We start from the raw sequence: 22,075 nt of genomic DNA on the forward strand, positions 1-22,075 counted from the left end.
ACTGCCCATCTGGTATTATTTTATTTAATAAAATTTTTAATATATTTTCTTATTTTAAAAGCAAAGTATGTATATTGTGGAAATTTAAGAAATCATATATTAGCAAAGTAAAGGGAATTAAAATCCCCAGTAATCTCACCCTCCAGCAATAATCACTGTTAACACATTTTTGAGATTATAGGTGTATATGTGTATGAACAGATATTCCTCCAAAGATGTACAAATGACCAGTAAGCATATTAATAGTATAACAATAAGCATATTTATACATTTAATCCTTAAAAGCTACAAAGGTTTGTATGCTGAGTATGTATGTAACTGTAAAGATATACAAGCCTGTATCATACATTAATATTGTTTTAAGTATTAATACCTCTTCTTCACCTGTGCTTCAGCAATATTATTTTTAATGTTAGCTAACTCTTACCAATTGTATGACGAAAGTAGAGTTCTCTTGGATTAATTTGGTAATAGCGCCCAGCCAGAAGACTGATGCAGTAATAATGGTAAGAGGTAATAGTGGGGAGCTAGATGAGAACAGGAGAAGAAGGGACAAATGAAAGAAACAATTTAAAGGGAAAAAGATAATCAGGAATCTTATGATAGATAAAGGGACATAAAAGAAGAAAGAATCAAGGATAATATCAAAGTTCAGCCTGGGATCTCTGAGCTTCCTTTGGTCTGGAATAATGAGAGAGAGGACATAATTCAGACATGTAAAATCATGAATGCTATGGAGAGAATAAGCATGAATCACCTTAGTAAACCCCAGAACCTTAGAGAATGTGGCCCTTGAAACTTAAAAGGATAATTTCAGTCAAATTTTCATGCTCCTAGTGGTAGGACTAAGGAAAAAGCCAGGAAAACTGAGACTCAATGTTTCTGGAAACCTTTAAAATGAGAAATTGAAAGCAAATTGTAAAAGGAACTGAATACAGCAAATTCCCATTCCTGGATTCAAGACTCTAGTCAGGATAATCTCAAAAGATTCAGGATACGTAAATTGGATTCCCTTCTGATCCTATAACTCAAGACTCCTCTGGGCAACAAAGAGACTGGCACCTACTTAGTACATTGTAAAAAGCCTCATGCAATATTTTTTGTTCTTTCTTTACTTGTCAGGTTGGTTACCTAAAACATGGATAAAATTTCCTGTAGAAACCTCACTGAATAATTTAGTAAGTTTTCTGTTTTTTCTTTTTTACATGGGCAGGCACTGGGAATTGAACCCAGGTCTCAGGCACAGCAGGCAAGAACTCTGCCACTGAGCCACCGTTGCCTGCCCTTACCAAGTTTTTAAACAGAGAGAATAGAAAAATAGAAACAGAAAAACAAAGATTTCTGTTTAGAGTTGTGCTGGTGGCTTCACCCTGGGCAGGTTCTACAGCCTGAAGGAAAGGAGTACACTGGCCAAAGTGCCTAGCTTTAATTTCAGCACCACTCCTTACCCTTTCGGTGGGCAACGTGCTTCATACCTTTGCACCTCCCTTTATTCATTTGTAAATGGAGGATGACAACAATACTTACCTCTCGGGGCTATGGGGAATAAATGAATTTACATATGAAAAGCACTTAGATTAGTGGTGGACTGGAACCAGCTCTACTGATTCGCTAGTCAGCTGTACACATTTCTTCCAACTCCAGTTCAGTAACAACATGTTAAAAGCTTGAAATCAGACACGGTGGGGGAGTATTTATACCAGCAAAGTCAGCAACCTTTCCAAACACTACTACTCTCCCACAGAGGCCGCTGCTACAGTTACCAGCATATCGCTGACTTAGACTATAGTTCTAGACTATGGTATAGCATGACTGCTACTACTAGAGTCCATGTTATTACCATTATTATGGATGCTATCAAACAGACCTAACTTTCCTACAAATTAGGGAATTTGTAGTCTTTATTTCTTAGTAATACAAATACATGACTATTAACAAATCCAGAACATAAGCAGATATGCTCTGAGACAAAAGCAAACACTCTTTGGAAAAATCCTGTTATAAGAAACCAAAAAAGTAGAGGGACCATACAGAACCAACTAGACCAATGGTAACATACAAACCTTGATTATATCTTTCACTTGAAAAATTTTGCTGGGGGTGGGGGAGGGCACAACTGAGGAAATTCAACTATATTCTTTTTTTTTTTTACATGGGCAGGCACCGGAAATCGAACCCGGGTCCTCTGGCATAGCAGGCAAGCATTCCTGCCTGCTGAGCCACTGTCACCCGCCCTCAAATATATTCTCAAATTAATATTAATTTTTCTTACTTGTGATAATGGTATTAATAAGTATGTATAAAAGTAATTATTTTTAGAACATGTATGCTTAAGTATTTATGGGTTCAGAAATAAAACTACATGAGAGAGAAAAAAAACAATGTGGGAAAATGTTAACAACTTGTTCAATTTAGGGAAAGAGTGTATGAGTATTCGTTTCAATTTTTATATAGATTTAAAATACTCAAAATAAAAAGTCAGGGGAAGGACAGGGTGGGGCAAGATGGCAGAATAGCGAGGTGCAGAATGTAGTTTGCCCTCCAGAGCAGCTGGTTAATAGCCAGGGACTGCATGGAACAATTGTTGGGGGGACATCAATGACTGGACGCACAGTGTACACCAGTTTAGAATGGGTGGAACAGCTGAGATCCCACACAGAACTGTAAGTCTCAAAGCCCTGGAGGATGGGACCCTGCCCCCACGGGTACTGCAGGCTGGTTCCCCAAGAGAAAAGTTAACAGACTTTACGAGTAGCAAGGGCTTAGCTCAACCTAGCTCCAATTGTGGAATCAACAAATTCTGACTACTGAAAACAGGCTCCCAGCACAGATAAACCTGGAATAAGCACTAACAGAGCCAGGAGTTTTAGCCAAACAGAGTGGGAATGGGGTAAAAGGTGAAAAAAAAAAACAAAAAACCTGGAGGCTTTTTGAGTTGGACAGCACAAATTACTGGAAAAGGGCTGGACCCCAAGAAAAGGGGACACACAGAGCCTGTGTGTCATTTACCAACTCAAACTCTTGGTTGAGAAGACTATAATCTACTAGTAGTGGTCACATGAAGAAACGAGGTTATGAGGCATATAGTGCAGTACATTGATAAGTGGAAAAACCACATGATCATCACGACTGGTGCAGAAAAGGCATTTGACAAAATTCAACGTCCTTTTTTGATGAAAACACTTCAAAGGATAGGAATAGAAGGGAACTTTCTCAATATGATAAAGGGAATATATAAAAAACCCACAGCTAACATTATCCTCAATGGAGAAAGGCTGAAAGTTTTCCCTCTAAGGTCAGGAACAAGACAAGGATACTCACTGCCATCATTGTTATTCAACACTGTGCTGGAAGTTCTAGCAATTAAATAAGAAAAGGAAATAAAAGGTATCCAAATTGGAAAGGAAGAAGCAAAACTCTCATTGTTTGCAGATGACACAATACTATATGTCGAAAATCCCCAAAAATCTACAACAAAGCTACTGGAGCTAATAAATGAGTACAGCAAAGTGGCAGGGTACAAAATCAATGCCCCCAAATCAGTTGTGTTTCTATATACTAGTGATGAGCAAACTGAGGAGGAAATCATAAAAAGGAGGAAAAGAAAAAGATTCTATTTAGAATAGCAACCAAAAAGAATCAAATATTTAGGAACAAATTTAACCAAGGATACAAAAGATCTATACACAGAAAGCTACAAGAAATTGCTAAAAGAAATCATGGAAGACCAAAATAAATTGAAAGTCATATCATGTTCACAGATTGGAAGACTAAATATAGTTAAGATGTAAATTCTACCCAAATTGACTTATAGATATAATACAATACCAATTAAAATCCCAACAGCTTGCTTTGCAAAAATAGAAAAATCAATAACCAAATGTGTTTGGATGGGTAGGGTGCCTCAAATAGCTAAAAATATTTTGAGAAAGAAAAATGAAATGAGAGGTCTCACACTACCTGACAATAAAGCATATTATGAAGCTACAATGGTCAAAACAGCAAAGTATTGGCATAAAGATAGATATATTGACCAATGGACTCAAACTAAGTGTTCAGAAATACACCCTCTCATCTACAGACAAATGATGTTTTGTAAGGAGGTCAAGCCAACCCACCTGGGACAAAGCAGCCTCTTCAATAAATGGTGCCTAGAGATTCTTTTTTGCATATCCATATGCAAAAGAATGAAAGAGGATCCATATCTCACATCCTACACAAAAATTAACTCACAATGGATCACAGACCTAAACATTAGAGCAAAGATCATAAAACTTTTAGAAGAAAATGTAGGGAAATATCTTATAAACTTGTAATAGGAAGTGGTTTCCTAGACCTTACACCCAAAGGACGAGTATTGAAAAAAGAAATAGATAAATGGGATCTCTACAAAATTAAATACTTTTGTGCATCAAAGAACTTTATCAGGAAAGAAAAAAGACAGCCTGTGCAATGGGAGACAATATTCGGAAACCACATATCAGATAAGGGTTTAGTATTCAGAATATATAGAGATTCTTCAACTCAACAACAAAAAGACAACCCAAATAAAAAATAGGGAAAAGACATGAACAGACACATCTCAGAAAAGGTAATACAAATGGCTAAAAGGCACATGAAAAGATGCTCAACTTCACCGGCTATTAGGGAAATGCAAATCAAAATCACAATGAGTTATCTCACACCCACTAGAATGGCCATTATCACAAAAACAGAAAATGACAAGTGCTGGAGAGGATGTAGAGAAAGAGGGACGCTTATCTACTGTTGGTGGGCATGTAAATGGTACAACTTCCCTGGAAGGCAGGCTGTTGGTTCCTCAGGAAGCTAAAGAAGATAAAACTACCATATGATCCACAAATCTGATTACTAGGTATATATTCAGAGGAACTGAAGGCAAGGACACAAATGGACATTTGCATATTGATGTTTATACAGGCATTATTATGGAAACAGCCCCAATGTTCATCAAAAGATAAGTGTCTAAACAAACTGTGGTATATACATACAGTGGAATATTACGCAGCTGTAGGACAGAATAAAGTAATGAAGCATGTAACAACACAGATGAACCTTGAGGACATTATGCTGAGTGAAACTAGCCCCAGAAACAAAAGGACAAATATTGTATGGTCTCACTAATATAAACTATCATTAATGAGGGAACTTTGAGAGGTAAAGTTAAGAACACAGGTTATCAGGGGATAGAAATAGGGTAGAGATTGGGACTTTGTTGGTGAAGAATTACAGACTGAGCAACAGGACTGACTGACTGTAAAAACTCAGAAATGGATAGCACAATACTACCTGACTATGGCACAATAAGTACACTGAATGAAGCTGAATACGAGAATGGTTAAGGGAGTAGAGCTGGGAACATATATGAAACCAGAAGGATAGAGGATAAAGACTGACAGTATAACTTAAGAATGCCTAGAGTGGACAATAACGGTGATTAAATGTACAAGCATAAAAACATTTTTGGGGTGGTGTGATGGTGGCTCAGTGGCAGAATTCTCGCCTGCCATGCTGGAAACCCAGGTTCAATTCCCAATGCCTGCCCAAGCCAAAAAACAAAAACATTTCTGCATAAAGGAGGACAATTGAATGTCAATATTTCAAGGTGTTGAAAATGGATGGTATACAGACAAAAGTACAATCAATGCAGGCTAGGGTCTATAGTCAACAGTAACGTTGTAATATGCTTCCAGTGAACGTAACAAAGGCATTATGCCAAAACTAAATGTCAACAAGTGGGGGTTATGAGGGGGGAGTATGGATTCTTTGTGGAAGAAAAGGTAATATCCTCACATAGGTTATGGTTAAGTGAAGGCAAGTCTGTTTATCTAGGTTGGATTGTATGATGTATGAATAAACTGTTTAAAAATGAGCAGAGAAACAACTGCTAGAATAAATGTGGAGAAAGAGATGTACCTATTCACTGTCAGTAGGGAAACTGAGAGGTGCAGCCCTTTGGAAGGCAGTGTGGCGGTCCTACAGGAGGCTAGGGGTAGATTTGCCATATGATCCTGAAACCCCTTGCTCAGTATATTCCTGGAGGAACTGGATGTAGGGACATGAAAGGACATTTGCACACTCGTGTTTCTGGCAGAAGTGTTCTTGATCCACAATGGATGGAGGTAGCCTAAGGGTACAACAACTGAGGAATGGAAGGGGGAACTATGATGCATGTATACAATGGACTACTGAGCAGCTCCAGGAAGGAATGAAGTTGTGAGACATGCAACTAAGTGAATGAATCTTAAGGACGGTATGTTGAATGAAATGGTAGAAACAAAGAGACAAAAATTGTCATGCTTCAGTCATATGGCCTAATTATAATATACAAACTTGGTGAATTGAAGTGGATTGCATGGGTTATCAAGTTGGGGCCTTTTGTAAAGATTCTTAGATTGTAAACTCTTACAGTAGTCACATATATTCACGAGTTGTAACTGTTGTTGCTAAATTCTGAGATACTGTGCTGCTTGTATATAACTTGGCTGTTCCCAGAAACTTCGGATATTTATGTGACACCTGAGACTCAGAGTTAGAGCTCTAAAGCTGTGAAAGTCAGCATTAGCCCATACAGGAACTGTTTAAAAAGTTCAAAAAATGATCAACTTCAACTAGAGATATGAATGAAGTTGATCTGGATAGGATTAAGGTAAATCAGAATACAGGGTAGAACACAGGGCAAAGGATGATATGGTCCATATTCTGAAACTTCAACTTCTGTGTGAGACCAAAGGGAGAGATATTTATTTGGTGCAAAATTTTATTTTGAGTAGCACATTACCTAATTTAACTTGTATGGTCAGTTTAGTTGAACAACATAAGCACATGAAATCTTGAATAAGGCACGAGATCTTGCTGGTTTATCCAGGTCAATGTGATGTCCCGATACATCCCAGAGGAATATGGCCAGTGAATAAAAAAGTACTTGCAAAGTCCTCTTGGGAGACTGGGGAGAAAGGAGGAAATAACTTCCCCATCAGGGGAATTCCTGATATTCTTACAAGCAGTGAGGACAACCAAATCAATAAGTTGAGCCCTCAATCTTGGGATTTGCCCATATGAAACCTATTCCTGCAAAGGAGAATCTAAGCCTACCTATAATTATGCCTAAGAGTCACCCCCAGAGAACCTCTTGTTGCTCAGATGTGGCCTCTCTCTTTAAGCCAACTCGGTGGATGAACTCACTGCCCTCCACCCCATGTGGGACATGACTCCCAGGAGTGTAAATCTCCCTGGCAACATGGGGCAGAACTCCTGAAATTCACTGGGACCTGGCATCAGGGGACTAATAAAGCCTTCTTGACCAAAAGGGGGAAGACAGAAATAAGACAAAATAGTTTCAGTAGCTGTGAAATTTCAAACAGAGTCTAAAGTTATCCTGGAGGTTAGTCTTATGCATTATATAGATATCCTTTTTTAGTTTTGGAAATATTGTAGTGGCTGGAGGGAAGTACCTGAAACAGCTGAGCTGTGTCTCAGCAGCCTTGATTCTTGAAGATGATTATAACTATATCACTTTTACAACGTAACTATGTGATTACGTAAAACCTTGTGGCTGATGTTCCTTTTATCCGGGGTATGGACAGATGAGTAAAAACATAAGGATAAAAAAATGAGTAAATAGTGTGTGTTGGGGAGATAAAGGGTAAAAAGCTGAGTAGATCGAAATATTGCTGGTCAATAAGAGGGAGGAGTAAGGGGTATGGGATGCATGAGTTTTTTCTTTTTATTTCTTTTCTGGAGTGATGCAAATGTTCTAAAAATGATCATAGTGATGAATACACAACTATACGATGATATTGTGAGCCACTGATTGTATACCATGTATGGACTGTATACTTCTCAGTAAAAATATTTTTTAAATTAAAAAAAAAAAAGCCTACTGACATTTTTTCATGTCCACCATCCTACTACTATTTCATGGATTAGACTACCATATTAAAATTTATACATATCTTAATATTCATTTTATTTGCAGCCTTATTGTTATATGATTTCTTATACCTGCCCTTGTTTATGTCTGTTATTGTAGTATTTTATGTTAGATTATAATCCTAAATATCATTATATGTATTTTTCTTTATACGCTATTATTGAACAGTATTAATGCTCAATAAATGTTAATAGGTTAATATATGCCTATTTAGAAATTAAAAAAAAGTTAGGGGGAAAATATATAAAATGTAAAAAAAGAAAAAGACTTAAATGGAGTTAATAAAAACAAAGTAAAACAACAAACACATACCTGTACACCTCTGAAAGAGATGTCAAGCCTTTTTTTTTTAAAAAAAGAGAAAAATAAAATTTCAAGGTGGCATTTAAAAAATGCCACTCTACTGAATATCCTTGGCAACAAAGTGTTAGTTCAGTAACAATAAAGTGTATTTAGTCCTTCATGGAAATCTAAGATGAGCTTTATTTCAATGGTTTAAAAATAGAATGAGAGAGCACATGTACTCAACTATTTTATGGCAGGTCACAAGCAGTAATCTCGCTTTTCTTTTTGATGGAAAGATTTTTCGGTCTATTTCTTATAACAAAAAGTCAGATTATATTTTTCATTGTAAACTCACTCTAGAAAATCCAGCCATTCGGCACTGCAGTCAAGGACTAGCTGCTCCCGGAGCTGATTCAGAAGTCTGTAATTCTCTATGATAAAAGGAGAGTGAAAGCGGCTCACAGCTTTTGTGCTAGAAAACAGGGAAAAACATAAATAGGAAATCAAGGTTACCAAGTAATCTGTAATGCCATCAATCCAGAAATTAGTTATTTCTTATTCTCTCTTGAACCTTGAAAATAAATAACTATAAACGGAGCATATTCTTTAATTATAGGCCTGAACTCTATTAATAATAGTTTCCAAAGATCTTTGTTGTAAATGAAGTATTTGGAGTTCAAACGACTTTCTTTAGGGAGCTTTTAAAATGCATTTCAAGTTATATCCATACAGCAGAGTCATATACTTATTCCAAAAGCAAAAAACTTTTTTCTTTTAATTGCAGTAAATGAAAATGCTTGTTTGGTTATTTTTCCCCAAAAGATTAAAAGCATATATGACAAAATGAGGTCTGATAAAGCTGAGAGATGGATACATTGATGAAGGCCACGTTATTCTTCAGATTTCATACTTTTCTGTATGACTGAACTATTTCAATGTAAAGTATTAAAAAGAAAAGCATTAATTCGGGAGGAATCAAAGAGGAGCTCAGGATAAACCCTGGCTTCAGGGGGCACTGCCCATGAAGAAAGGCCAAATGCTCCCCTTCCGGCCTTGAGCTGAATCGCCAAGATCCCGGTCACCACAGCCGATTCACCACGCACTTGCTAGTTATGTGACTGGGAAAGCCCCTGACTTTGTCTAAGGACCATTTTCCTCACCTATATAATGGGAATAATTATAGTTCGACCTTGTAAGTGCCTGCGAGGCCCAAGTCAGAGCTTAGCAGGCGAGCCATGGTATAAGCACTCAATAAATGCTAGGGGTCCTTTCGTGGTGGCAGCAGTGCTGGTGGTGGACACTGCTGGTGCTATTAGGATGACGAGGTCTTCAAGAAGAAAAGGTCACTGCTGACAGGCAGGTGATGACAGTGTACCCTGGCCTTGTTTGCTCCCCCCACTCCTGTTGTCCATTGTCACAATTACCAGTCCCATCATCTAACTGATGATATCCTCGTCAAGACCCCAGGGATCAAACAATGATAAAGAATTACAATGAACCTTCTCAAACCACCTTAGCTGTTCCTTCCACTTATATTACTGAATGCTCAAAAAATACTCGCACTGATTTATGCCTTGCTTGTTGCTTTTAAAGTTATGTCACTGAGATTTCTATGCAAACATATTTATCATAGCTTTCTTCTCCCGTAAAACTCATTTAGTGAGACATATCAGTTATTGTTCTAGGTAGGCTAATATGATGTTTAGTAATTTCTCTTCACAAAGCATATTTCTGTTCATTAGCAGTAGTAGAGGATGAAAGTCAGTAAAGGAAACAATGCCTGCAAAGGGAGAAAATAGTATCCCCTAAAATCTACAATATTCAAGTCTAAAGTGCAGCTTCAGATAGCACAGAAAAAAAAGATGGTACTATGGCTAAAGAAACTCATGCTTGTACCTTCAGTATCCTTTGGTAGCAGCAAGGAATAATAAATAGTTATCTTTTAAAATTAAAATAATAAATTAATAATCATTCACACATCATGTCAAAATTTTCCTTCATCCTTAATATAGAGTCCCTTAACACTGTCATCAGCTACCACTCCCTCATCTACTACCTTAGACAAATGCCAACATTTTCACCTCAAGTTCATGCAAACTTATTAATAATAGTAGCAATTAATATTCTACAAAGGATACCACTCAGAGGATTATATACTCCTCTAGTACCGCCTCTTTAAATGAGTTCCCTTCTGGGGATTAATGTCTAATCATAGAGAAAAGGCAGAGACTCCACGTGACTCTCTAATTCTGTTCTCAATTAATTTATTTTCATCAATTCACTGTATAACTTACAAGTAACAAGATGTAAAGCCCTATTATAACTGTGAGCCATGGAAAGCATTAAGAATAAAGAAATGTGGAACTCAGTGAGGCAGAAAATGAAATTTCAGCTTCTTAAAAGAAATGTCAGGCACAGCATTCATCAAGAAGTTCAAGCAACCAAATTAATCTTATAATTAATGGTTCTTCAACCTTTTTATTCATGTGCTTACAGTGTACACTGAGTTTTAAGAACAGAGCATCAATTTACAAAACAAGAAAACAAATGTATACAAATGAGATACCCTTTTAAACGGTGTTTTAAAATAAATGATGAAAAATAGTTAAAAATAATTATTTCTTCCGGTAAAAGTCTCATAAGGAAATAAAAAAGAGAGAATTGCTTTTTTAACTGCAAGGATTTGCTTATCATCAGTCCAGTGGCACACAGGTATAGAGATGGCACTACAATTTACATTAATAAGAAAAATATGCATTTTAACCTACCTTCCAACCTTAACCCAATCAGTTGGTATACACGATAGGGCAGAGTTCTTTATTTCGATCATAAACTAAAAAAAATGCAAACAAACAAGTTAAATATTTCAATGATGATTACCATTATACTTTTAAAGTGTCTTCAAATTCATGCTATAGCAGTTTAGTAAAAATCACAAATTCTAAATATTAAAAATGAGTGTCTCTTGAAGATGTAAAACCAGCACGGCAGTCAGCCCCTTTCCAGGGCGTGCAGAAGCTGCCCCCAGACAAGTGGGGTAAAACCCTGGATGCCATGGAAGCCATGATGGCCCTGGAGAAGAACCGGGTCCAGGCCCTTTTGGCTCTGCATGCCCTGGTTTCTACCAACACAGGCCTTCATCTCTACCTTTCTGGAGGCTGTTCCCCAGATGAGGAGGTAAAACTCATCAAGAAGATGGGTACAGGTGAGTCAGTGGTAGAATGCTCGCCTTTCATGTGGGAGACCTAGGTTCAATTCCCGGACCATGCACCCAAATAAAAGAAGATGGGTAGCCACCTAACCAACCTGTGTAGGCTACATGGCCTGCATGTAGGGCTGGGCAAGGAGCTCTTCCAAAGGCTCACCCTCAAGCATGACTAGGAGTCTCTGGAGCCCAAAGGTTTTGAGTGCCCCTTGCATTCCATTGGTTTCCAGGCTTCTGCCTGAGCCTGTCCTTCCAGCCATGAGGCATCTTTTAACAACCATCCTGCAGCCCTCTAACAAGTGAGAATCAAGTATAAACAAAGATGCTTTTTGCAGGAAAACAAAATCTAGTATTGTTTTGGAAGAGTTTATAGAAGTCTTTACAGTCAAACATTTTTAAGTAGGATTCCAATACTTAGAATAAAGTAGAATTTATACTGAACAAAAAGTTTGCAATAAAGGACATCACTTGGGGCTTTGATGTATACATTATGTGCACATTATGAACAATGATTTTTCATTAATGACTTCTTTCATTTATTAGTACTCATTTATCTTAAAAATTCTATTACTCAGATAAGACTGAATTTCTAAATACATAAAATTTTAAAATATTCTATTATTAGATGTTACACCAGCTTGAGATATGGTCCTTCCCTTATTCTGTTACAAAGAGGATTAATCATAATAGATTTTATTCAAGGAGCCAAAATCCTCTAAGAGTATCCTCAAAAAGAAAGCACTGACTTCTCAAACTATAGGAGATGTTTTTTCCTATATGAATGTTTCTTTAAGTGTTTCTCTTTCACAGACCCTATTATTTATAGATCCAATTTTGCTCAGCAAGCAAGCTTTTCCAAAGGGAGCCAAGAAGCAAGCCTAGTTCTCAGTTTCATTCTGAATATCAGTTGTATATCACCTCTTCTTAGTGTGCTTTCACTACTGTATTAGCACAACAAAATTTAATGATTTAAATAAATTTTAAAAGCTTATTTTGTACAGAATGGAGCCCAGAAGCTCTGTGGTTAACACCAATTTGGAGGTGACAATTCAGATATTCATAACATGCATATTATTAATAATAGCAGCCTGGTTCCTAAGCTTATTTTTCCACTATAAAAACATGGTAGCTCTTACATTAATTATAATAGGAAATAATGGTTAATTTTAAGCATGTTCACCCTCAGCAAAAATTTGGACCCAGTGATGTTCTTGTGTATAGAGAGGAATTAAAACAATTTCAAATATGCTACACTCAGCCAAATGGCTAAGAATGAAGTCACCTTTGTAAATCAGAATACAGGGTAAAGGATGACATTGTTTGTATTTTAGAACTTCACCTACTGTATGTGAACAAAGGAAGACAGGTTTGTTTTGTCCAAAACCAAAGTCTCCTGTAGCACATATTCTAACCTAACCTATCTGAATAGCTCATTTAAACAACTCAAACACATGGAGCCAGAGGGGAATGAGGGCTTGTAATTCTGTATAGCTGAAGGTAATACCCAGATACATCCCAGAGTATGTTGGGCAGATCATTAAAAAGCATCGGCAAAGTTCCTTGACAGACTGGAGAAAAATTTGGATCAAGGTTAAGTCTTTGATCTTGAGGCTTACTCTTATGAAGTTTATTTCTGTAGCAGAGGGCTAAGCCTAAACTATAATTATGCCTAAGAGTTACTTCCAGAAGACCTTTTTTGTCATGCAGATGTGGTCTCTTACTCTCTAAAACCAATTCAGCAAGGAAAATCATTACCCTCCCCGCCCCACATGGGACACAACATCCAGAGGTGAAGGTCTCCCTGGCAGCGTTGGACATGACTCCAAGGGATGAGTCTGGGCCTGGCATCAAGGGATCAACAACAACTTCCTGACCAAAAGGGGGAAATGAAATGTAACAAAATAACGTATCAGTGGCTAAGAAGAGTCAAGAGGCTATTCTGGGGGCTACTCTTATGAAAGTTTCAGCTAACTACCATGGTTTGCCAAACTCAACCAACACCATTCCTGTTAACTCTGAAGAACACCTAGGGCTCTATCTGAGATTCTACAAAAGCTTCATGCACTAGGATTACTTCCCAGAAATAAAAAATAAAAAATTTCCTATTCCATAGCCAGTATAGAAGAGTAAAAAGCATCTGGTTGATGGCAGCTCTGGGGAGGAATACAGGTAGAAAGCCTAAGGACATTTAAAGTAAAGAAGAGGACACACAGAACCAGCCCCTAGCCACAGAAGTGACTCCAGGAATTCAACAAGCGGGAGATCCCTGTGGACTTTCCCAACTTTCATTTTTCTCTCTTTTCCGTCACTTGGTGTTTGAATGACTAGAATTACCTGTTCTCGAAAAGTTTTATAAAAATAAATCTGTATTAACACAATATTAACATTTTAGAGTGGTTGTTAAAATGCAACAACATTCCATTCTACGGTTAATAACTAAGAAATTCCTTGCATCAAATTCATTACTTTAACCTAGTAAAGACTTTAAAAATAAGATGATTTCTCTTCCTCCCTAATCATTTATAATCCAACTACTTAATTTCCATGCTGTTCTCTTTCTTAAACTTCAATATTTTACTAATAATGAACCAGCCTAGTATCTTTAATGAATTCCACATCATTTTCTGCCATTTTTACTTGAAATTGCCAATTGAATCCAGTACTGTCTTCTAAAGACTTAAGCCTTATTTTAGTTTGAATAATATGGAATCTAAAATTTCTTGATTTTATCAAATAAAATCCATAGTGTCGATAATCTCTTGTGTTAATAATTATGAGTGGAGTGAAAGAGTGAAGTGGTAGTTTTGGATGGGCCGCCATGGGCTAGAATCAGGCTTCTCATTTATCTAACTACTCCATGCCTTGGTTTTCTTTCCTGCAATATCACCTTTTTGTGTTGTCACACAATTGAGGATTAAATGAGATAATATAATACAATGGCACAGTTCTAGACTTACATAAGTGCTTGGTAAATGGTAACTATTATTATTAAAATAAAGTGCATAGTACTCTACGATTAGACAGCACTTTCATGTGTGTTAACTCAACTGATCTCCATAACAGTCTCATGACACAGGGACCCACGTAGCATGTCAGTGTTAGAACTGACACCTACACTCAGCTTCTCGTACTGCAACACCAGGTAGTCATTTTTCTACTCCATATTTTCTATTAATGTTCTTAAACACTTTGATCATCTGATGGCCAACAAATACCCAGAACTGTGATGCTACCCTTTCACTTTGTAAGCGTATGATCACATGGTGAAACCAAGAGATACAATTAAATAGTTGGGCACTTGCCTGTTCAGAAAATAAACATAAATGTCAAAAAATCTTTATTTTATATAGGGCACTATGTGGGACAAATGGTAAAATGTCTGCCTAAGTATAACATCTTAATAGTTGTAGCCCTGAAGACAGGCTAACTTAATCAATGGGCAAATTTATTAAATGGCATAAAAACATTTTTTAACAAAGATTATAATTTATAGTAGAGTTTCTTGTTTCAAATAACCAAAGAATAAACAATCTTTTGGACAAATACAGAAAGCAATGTGGATATAAAAATTATGGAATGAAATCAAACTTTAATCCCACTAGAAAAATATCCATTTTTTAAAAACCTGAATAAAAAGTTCATCCTATAGAAATTATTTACAAACTTCCTAATTTACTATTTTAATAAAGTAGAATTCCTCAAACTCTCCCAACTGGAATCTTCATCTTTTATTAAACCTAAGATGTAGAAGTGGCATGCCTTAAAGCTCAAAATAGGACTGAAAGGTATTAACAACATTTAAAAAGTATACTGCTTTTTCTGGTTATCATTCAGACATTAATATTAAAGTTTAAACAAAAAGTACCCACCCTAAAAAACTATTTTTAGGCAGAACCATGTACTAACTAATGTAGGTTTTCACTACAGCTTTTTTTTAACACCTCTACACCTGACTTCAAAAGGAAGCACTGCCATTTTATTACTGTGAGACACAATCAAAGTAAACTAGTTCACTTTGCATTATTTCATCATCTGCAAGGCCAAAGATCAAAGCTAATAACTTCTCTCTCCTGTATTTTTGGTAAATGAATTCTCTACTTTAATATTCATAATAGTCAAAGTTTTCTATAATACAACTTCAACTGATAAAACTAAAATGCATGTTAATGCATAATTTTATGAAGGAACTAAGTAAACAAATAAAACACACCATTATTAAAATAATTCCTCCAGATTTTTGTTAACATTTACAATAGCTTTCCAACTTGAAGCAAACTAGAAGCCAGAAGTTTGGTTGACATTACCTCCTGTCCTGATACTGTCACATACTGTGCAGACGGATTTTTTAATATTCTTCGTATTTCCTGCAAATGTACTTGGATCTTATCTTCAACTTCCTGAATTTCATCCTTCCTCTTTTTGATTAAAGGAAAGTCAGAAAGGTCTTTGAATAATTCAGTTTTATCCCCAGTTCTAAAAAATTCAAAAATGCAAAAACATACAATAAAGCATATTAATTTGACCAATTATTTATTATTTTCATAACACGATGAAAGAGCAAAATGCTAGGGGTCAGAAAAATGGGGTATCAGTTCCAGCTCTGCCACAAAATACTTCCAAGTATTTTCATTTCTCTGAGGATAGACAAGATGACCCTAATGTCATTTTCATTTTACAAGTTCATGATTCCCATGGTGAAAATAAAGCATAAAATTAAGTATTAGTGCTTGCCTGTTCAGAAAGTAAACACATATGTAAATACTGTCAAATCATTTTTCTTTTACACAGAGTTCTTTGTGGCATGAATTGTGAAATGACTGCCTCTTAAAGGATAATTTTACAGATTCTAAATATAAGGCAGACCATCCCCGAATATCTAGCAAATAAGTGCAAGAGGCCATCTGACATCCATGTTTGCATTAATACATGCTATTACTTGAGTTTTCTTAGGTTTTATGTTTTCATCATGTGATGTTTGTGAAGATACTGCATCTCTCCTAGAAGATGAACTGCCTAAATTTTAGACATCAATATATTACTTTCAGTTATAATATAGAATACTCAGACCTTTACTATCCAGTCACATTTCTAATTTCATGGGTAAAAATGAAACTTATACCATTACTTCTGGTGAGATTAAGAGTCTATACATCAAATGGAAGATGCATAAGATTAGTTGCACTGCTGGAAAGGAAGAACAGAGGGTCTGCTACTTACTTGGCAGCTTGTTCATTAAGTATCTTTAAGTAATGCTCCACTGGGTTCAGGAGTTCAGGAATTTCTAAAATAAGTGTTTGGAGCCAATCTGACTGAACATGGGAATTAACAGCAGGTATTAATGCTTGAAATTCTGCCTTCAGATGATACAGGGTTTTGACAATCAAGAAGAACTCTTGAGTAGAAGACTGAAAGTAAAAAATATTTTTTGTATCTAAATAGCATAAGATACATAATGATGTTTAATGAGTGAACTTTAAAATGTTAGGTTCAAAACAAAAGAAAATTTTAATATATTCTATAAATTAGTTCTGAAATAAAGTAACTTTGATATCTTTTAACTGTTGCTATTTAAATACTTTATAAAATCAAGGTTTTAAAGTTATAAAGAAAATAATTAAGCCAGGGATAGTGAAGCCAATAATATCTTGTTCAGTATTTTTTCATTTTAAAATACATGGACCATGTAGATAAAAGAATAGTCACTAAAGTCAAAAATATAATGAGCTCTTACAAATTGACAAGAAAGATGAATAATTCTAAGAATAATAGCTAAACAAAATGAATATGCCATTCATAGAAAGAGAATGTCCAACAAGTACATAATTAACCTCAAACATAATTAACCTAATTAAAACTAAAAACTAGCATTTTTCACTTATCAGAATGTCAAAGATTTAAAAGTTTGCTAATAACCATGTCACTTAGTGTGCAGAGAAAAAAGCACTTTTATATATTATGAATAGAGGTGTAACCTTTTTGAAGAGCAATTTGGCATACTTCATATTAAAAAATGCATATACCCTTTCACTTAGCAGTTCTACTTTAAAGAATTTATCTAAATCTATGATTTAACAAGTAGAAAAAAATGTGTGTGCATGTATCTGAATATTTATAGTAAAGATTTTTGCAATAGTAATAAAAAGATGAATAAGAACCAAATATACAGCAATTGGGATCTTATTAGGAAAGATCTAAACAGCATAATACAAGCAAAGAGGTAAAAAAAAAAAGACATCTGTAAATATTTATGTGAGTCTCCATAATTTTAACATATATTAAATATGTCTAGTACGTTTATAACATCTACCCTATTATTAAATAATTAAATTTATTTACATAGTAAAATATCATTTGTGATTCTTTAAATAATATGCACTAATATATCTGCATGTATATAAATTAAAAATTGTGGCAGCACTTTGCTGTGGAAGAGCTTTGGAAGAGACTCACAAATGGACAATCAGGGCATCAAAGAAATGGGAGAACCCAAACCTAAGTGTGATACTGAAAATGTGGCTTTGGGCTTATACTAGCTTGGCTAAGCAATGTAAACCTATAAAATTCTGGACACATTCTCCTCTCAGTATTTACAAAGTGCTATTATCCTTTAAATGCATTCACACAATTTAACAGTTATCTATTACTTTCTTACAAAAACAGTTCTTGAACAAAGTTAGTATGAGTTTCTGTGACTAACACTATTTTCTAAGATTTGAATTTGAAGCTTTACTTCCAAAGAAATGATTATTTTAAAATGCCAAGGTCAGCCCTTGGGGATCCTCTATTATCATAATTGGTACATATTCCAAGGCACTTTCAATATAGCCATATGGCCTAGGCTTACCACTGTCTCAAGATCCAAATACAGCATTCCTTGCCATTTAATGAATTTCACATAATTGGCACACTCTATACCTAGGACATCACTCACCAGTTATTTAGAGTAGGCTAGTACCAAAGAACAGACATGTGTTTGATGGTAGGTTCCAGGAACCAGCTAACTAATCTACAAAAGTTGATTTAAAGTGTTCAGCCTGGGTGGTGCAATGGTGGCTCAGTGGCAGAATTATCGCCTGCCATGCCAGAGACCCAGGTTCAATTCCCAGTGCCTGCCCAAGCTAAAAAAAAAAAAAGAAGAAGAAAGAAAAGAAAAGTAAAGGTAAAGTGTTCAGCCTTCCTAAAGTTGGTTTATCACTAAATCATTTCTACCCTTTACTTTCTTTCTTGCATGGGCAGGCACCTGGAATCGAACCCGTGTTTCCAGCATGGCAGGCAAAAACTCATTGGCCCACAACTTTTAAAACCAACGTTAAGGTATATTCTTGCATAAACATTAAAACAACAATAAAGAAGAGCTTCTAAATGAGTCTTAGGTTCTTTTAGCAAAGCATACTTTCAAATTCCAAAGTAGAAATCATTCTTGTATACTGGTAAATTTTAAATTAATTAATTATATTCTGACTTTTATTAAAGTTTTGAAACCTCAGTGAGTATACAAACCTATGAGATGTAAACATTAAAATGAAGTTTAAAGAGGGCGGTGTAACAGTGGCTCAGTGGCAGAATTCTCGCCTGCCATGCTGGAGACCTGGGCTCGATTGCTGGACCCTGCCCATGTCAAAAAAAAAAAAAAAGTCGAAAAAAATAAAATAAAATAAAATTAAGTTTAAAGAGAGGCAGCAAGGCATATCAGAAATCACAATACCATGGAATGATGCTGCCATCTTAATGCCATGGACATTTTGACTCAGCTCGTTTGAGAAGCAATTGGTAAGTTTTCAGCAGTGAGCCTATTTTCTCTTGAGAAAAAACAAAATCCTCAGACATCTGTCAGTGAATCTCTCAAGCAATAAAGGCAAGGTGCTTGGAGATCTGCTGCTTAATGAACAACAGGCACTGGGCCAAAGATGCAAAATACGAAATGGTCTGACAGCCACTTTGCAACCTCAAGAAAAGTCAACCATAAAACTTTCAACTATGAGCACAGCTTCTGCTATCACTAACAAAATAACCACATAGTACACCAAGTGATAACAGTGCAATAGATTCCACTGACCCCATAACCAGATCATGCATTCTTTCCCTGCAGATTAGATTCCCAATACAGGGTTGTACTTTGTTTTTAAATTTAGCTGAGGCATATGGAACAGTTACATAAATTCTTTTGGGTATTGCAAGTATTCTCAAAGGCACTAAGTAATGGTCTAGTTAAACTTTGGTGGTGGGGGGACAGCTAAAAAACATAAACACAAATAAAAAGTCGGGGCATATAAAATTAAGAATTTGAAAAGGATGCAATTTGGGGTAAAAAATATAATTGGCTTATTTATCAATGTGGCAACCAGGAGAAAAAATGCAATGGCAGTCAAAACAGCCACATAAAAATGGTAGTGTCCAAAAGACACATCAATAAAAATGCTATGGGACTAAAATAAAGACCTGGATTTAAATACTAATTTGGGTTTAAATACTAATTCCGTCAATTACTAAGAAGTTATTAACCCTTTTAAAGCATAATTTTTCCATCAGTAAGGTGATAAATACAGTATCTTAAATGTTTTAAAGGGAACAAAGGGTATAATGACTTCTACAAAAGGTAAAACACTATAAAATGTTATTTATTAATCATTATAAATATACTAACATATTTTTAAAATTTTAGGCATATTTTGAAGATAAAAGTAAATTATTATTTAAGTGTGGAAAACCCCTTTTGTTGTTGTTATGATTGCAAACCTTATAGGATGAAAATCAAAATAATACTTTTTACTCACTTTCAACATCCAAATTTGCTTGCATATTAATATCACAACACATGTTTTCTCAGATTTTTCCTTTGGTTGGGTCAAATAAGGAATTGTTCTGAGATCAAAAGAAATAAGACCTCTCTTTTCTGAGACAAATCTAAGTAACTTTCCTATTTTGTTGATGGTCTGTATTTTGAAGATGAAACATAAGAATATCCTACATTATAGTTGAAGGGCCTCTATATGTATTGCTATGGGTTAGGAGAGCTGGACAAACTTAACCTTTTAGGATCCAAACACTGGAATAACCTTAATTTATGCAATTGAAGTTTCTGAGGATTCAGCTATTCTTTCTCATGCTATCTGTAGGACTTTAAAAAATAACAACAACAATAAAGTTCCGAGATGTTTTCCTTTAATATAGTACATTCCCATGCTAAGGAATAATATCAGCTTTAATGGATTTGATTTCTTTCACACTTACTTTCTTGTGATAAATGCTACAGAGTCCTCTCTCTATGTCAGGCAATTTACGTAGATGATTTTCTATCTGGCCAAACACACTAGATTCTGAATGGAGAACTTCAGAAACAGCATCAAGCCGGGCATTTATTTCCCTGTGAGAACAGAGTAATAGGAGTTATCAGACATGTCAGGAACTAGGAATGTCAACATTCCCCGCTCCAATGTCCAGGACTGTGATAGAGCCACTTAGAAAAGCACAAAGCAGACGCCCCCTTTGTTTCAGTCTTCTTCCTGTCCCTTATCATTTGAATCCACGGGTAGGTACCATACAAGGAAAGCCATTAAGCAAGGTGAGGCTAAGACTAGCTACTCACCAGGTTTCCCTTTCCTCCAGGGCCAAATAACAGCATTTCCTAGCCTCACAGCAGTTAGGTGTGGCCAAGTACCCGAGTGCTAACCAATGAACCGTGGGTAGGAGTGATCTAAGCCACTTCAGCCCTGACCCATAAAACCCTCCCCTATGATCTTTCAAATTCTCTTTCCCCTTTTGCCAGCTGGATGCTGATGCTGGTCCTGGATTGGAGAAAACCTTCCACTCCCAAATCCACTACAGACTGTGCTCTACATAATGAACAAGAAGTAACTAAAATAACAGGTCCACAATGGGTAACTGAATTTCCTACTCTGACTGAACTTATGGATGACCTCAGACAAAAAAAAACAATTCATTTTGTTAACCAACTGCTTCAATAAGAATTAGTGCTGGTGGTAAACTGACTAATTGTTTGACTAAAATTGTTTTCCCTTTTTCTTTTCTCTGGCTCACATTCTCTTACACAGAGTAAACATTTGGTTTAGCAAGACACAGTGCTTTGTAGACACACACACTGGGTCCTCCGTTCTCAGCAGGGTGGCCTCTTGAATACATCCACTTCTCTTCATCTCAACTACTGTCACCCTAGTCTCATTAAAATAATTTCTCATAAAGACTATTGAAAAATCTTCCTAATTTTCCTCCCCATATCCATTTCTGTACCGTTTTCTAATCCATTCTCCATACAGCAGCCTAAGCCAGCTTCCTAAAACTCAAGTCTGTGCATGCTATATTCTTATTTAAGTTTATCAATGACTTACAATTAGCCTTAGATTCAAATCCAGACTCCTTAGTGACCTAAGAAGCAACTGACCCCTCTTACCTCTCAAGTCTTACCACAGACCACCTGTTACTCTCTTCCTTCCACTCTAAGTCCCAGTCAGGCTAACTTTTTCCAGTGTTTGGCTATTTCAAGTCCTCTGACATCAGAGCTTTCTTCCTTGCTGCTTGCCTTGCCTGGGAAACTCTCTTCCTCTTCTCTATCTACCTGCTTCACTTTGTTTAACAAACTCCTATGGCACCCTTCCTCTGAAAGACCCTTTCTAGAC

At 36.0% G+C, this 22,075-nt stretch overlaps 1 protein-coding gene across 2 annotated transcripts in view; it reads right to left on the minus strand.

The window, feature by feature from the left end:
* The window catches only part of MSH3 (mutS homolog 3), a 241,458-nt gene that overhangs the window by 56,085 nt on the left and 163,298 nt on the right, over positions 1 to 22,075 (minus strand). For both annotated transcript variants that reach the window (XM_077139293.1, XM_077139294.1), the window contains exons 13-17: positions 20,673 to 20,805; positions 16,659 to 16,846; positions 15,746 to 15,914; positions 11,005 to 11,069; positions 8,592 to 8,708 (exon numbers count right to left, since the gene is read on the minus strand). In XM_077139293.1, coding sequence (XP_076995408.1) covers positions 8,592 to 8,708; positions 11,005 to 11,069; positions 15,746 to 15,914; positions 16,659 to 16,846; positions 20,673 to 20,805 — 672 coding nt within the window. The remainder of the gene's footprint in view (positions 1 to 8,591; positions 8,709 to 11,004; positions 11,070 to 15,745; positions 15,915 to 16,658; positions 16,847 to 20,672; positions 20,806 to 22,075) is intronic.

This window comes from Tamandua tetradactyla, chromosome 21 (genome assembly GCF_023851605.1).
Source record: "Tamandua tetradactyla isolate mTamTet1 chromosome 21, mTamTet1.pri, whole genome shotgun sequence".
Taxonomy (NCBI): domain Eukaryota; kingdom Metazoa; phylum Chordata; class Mammalia; order Pilosa; family Myrmecophagidae; genus Tamandua; species Tamandua tetradactyla.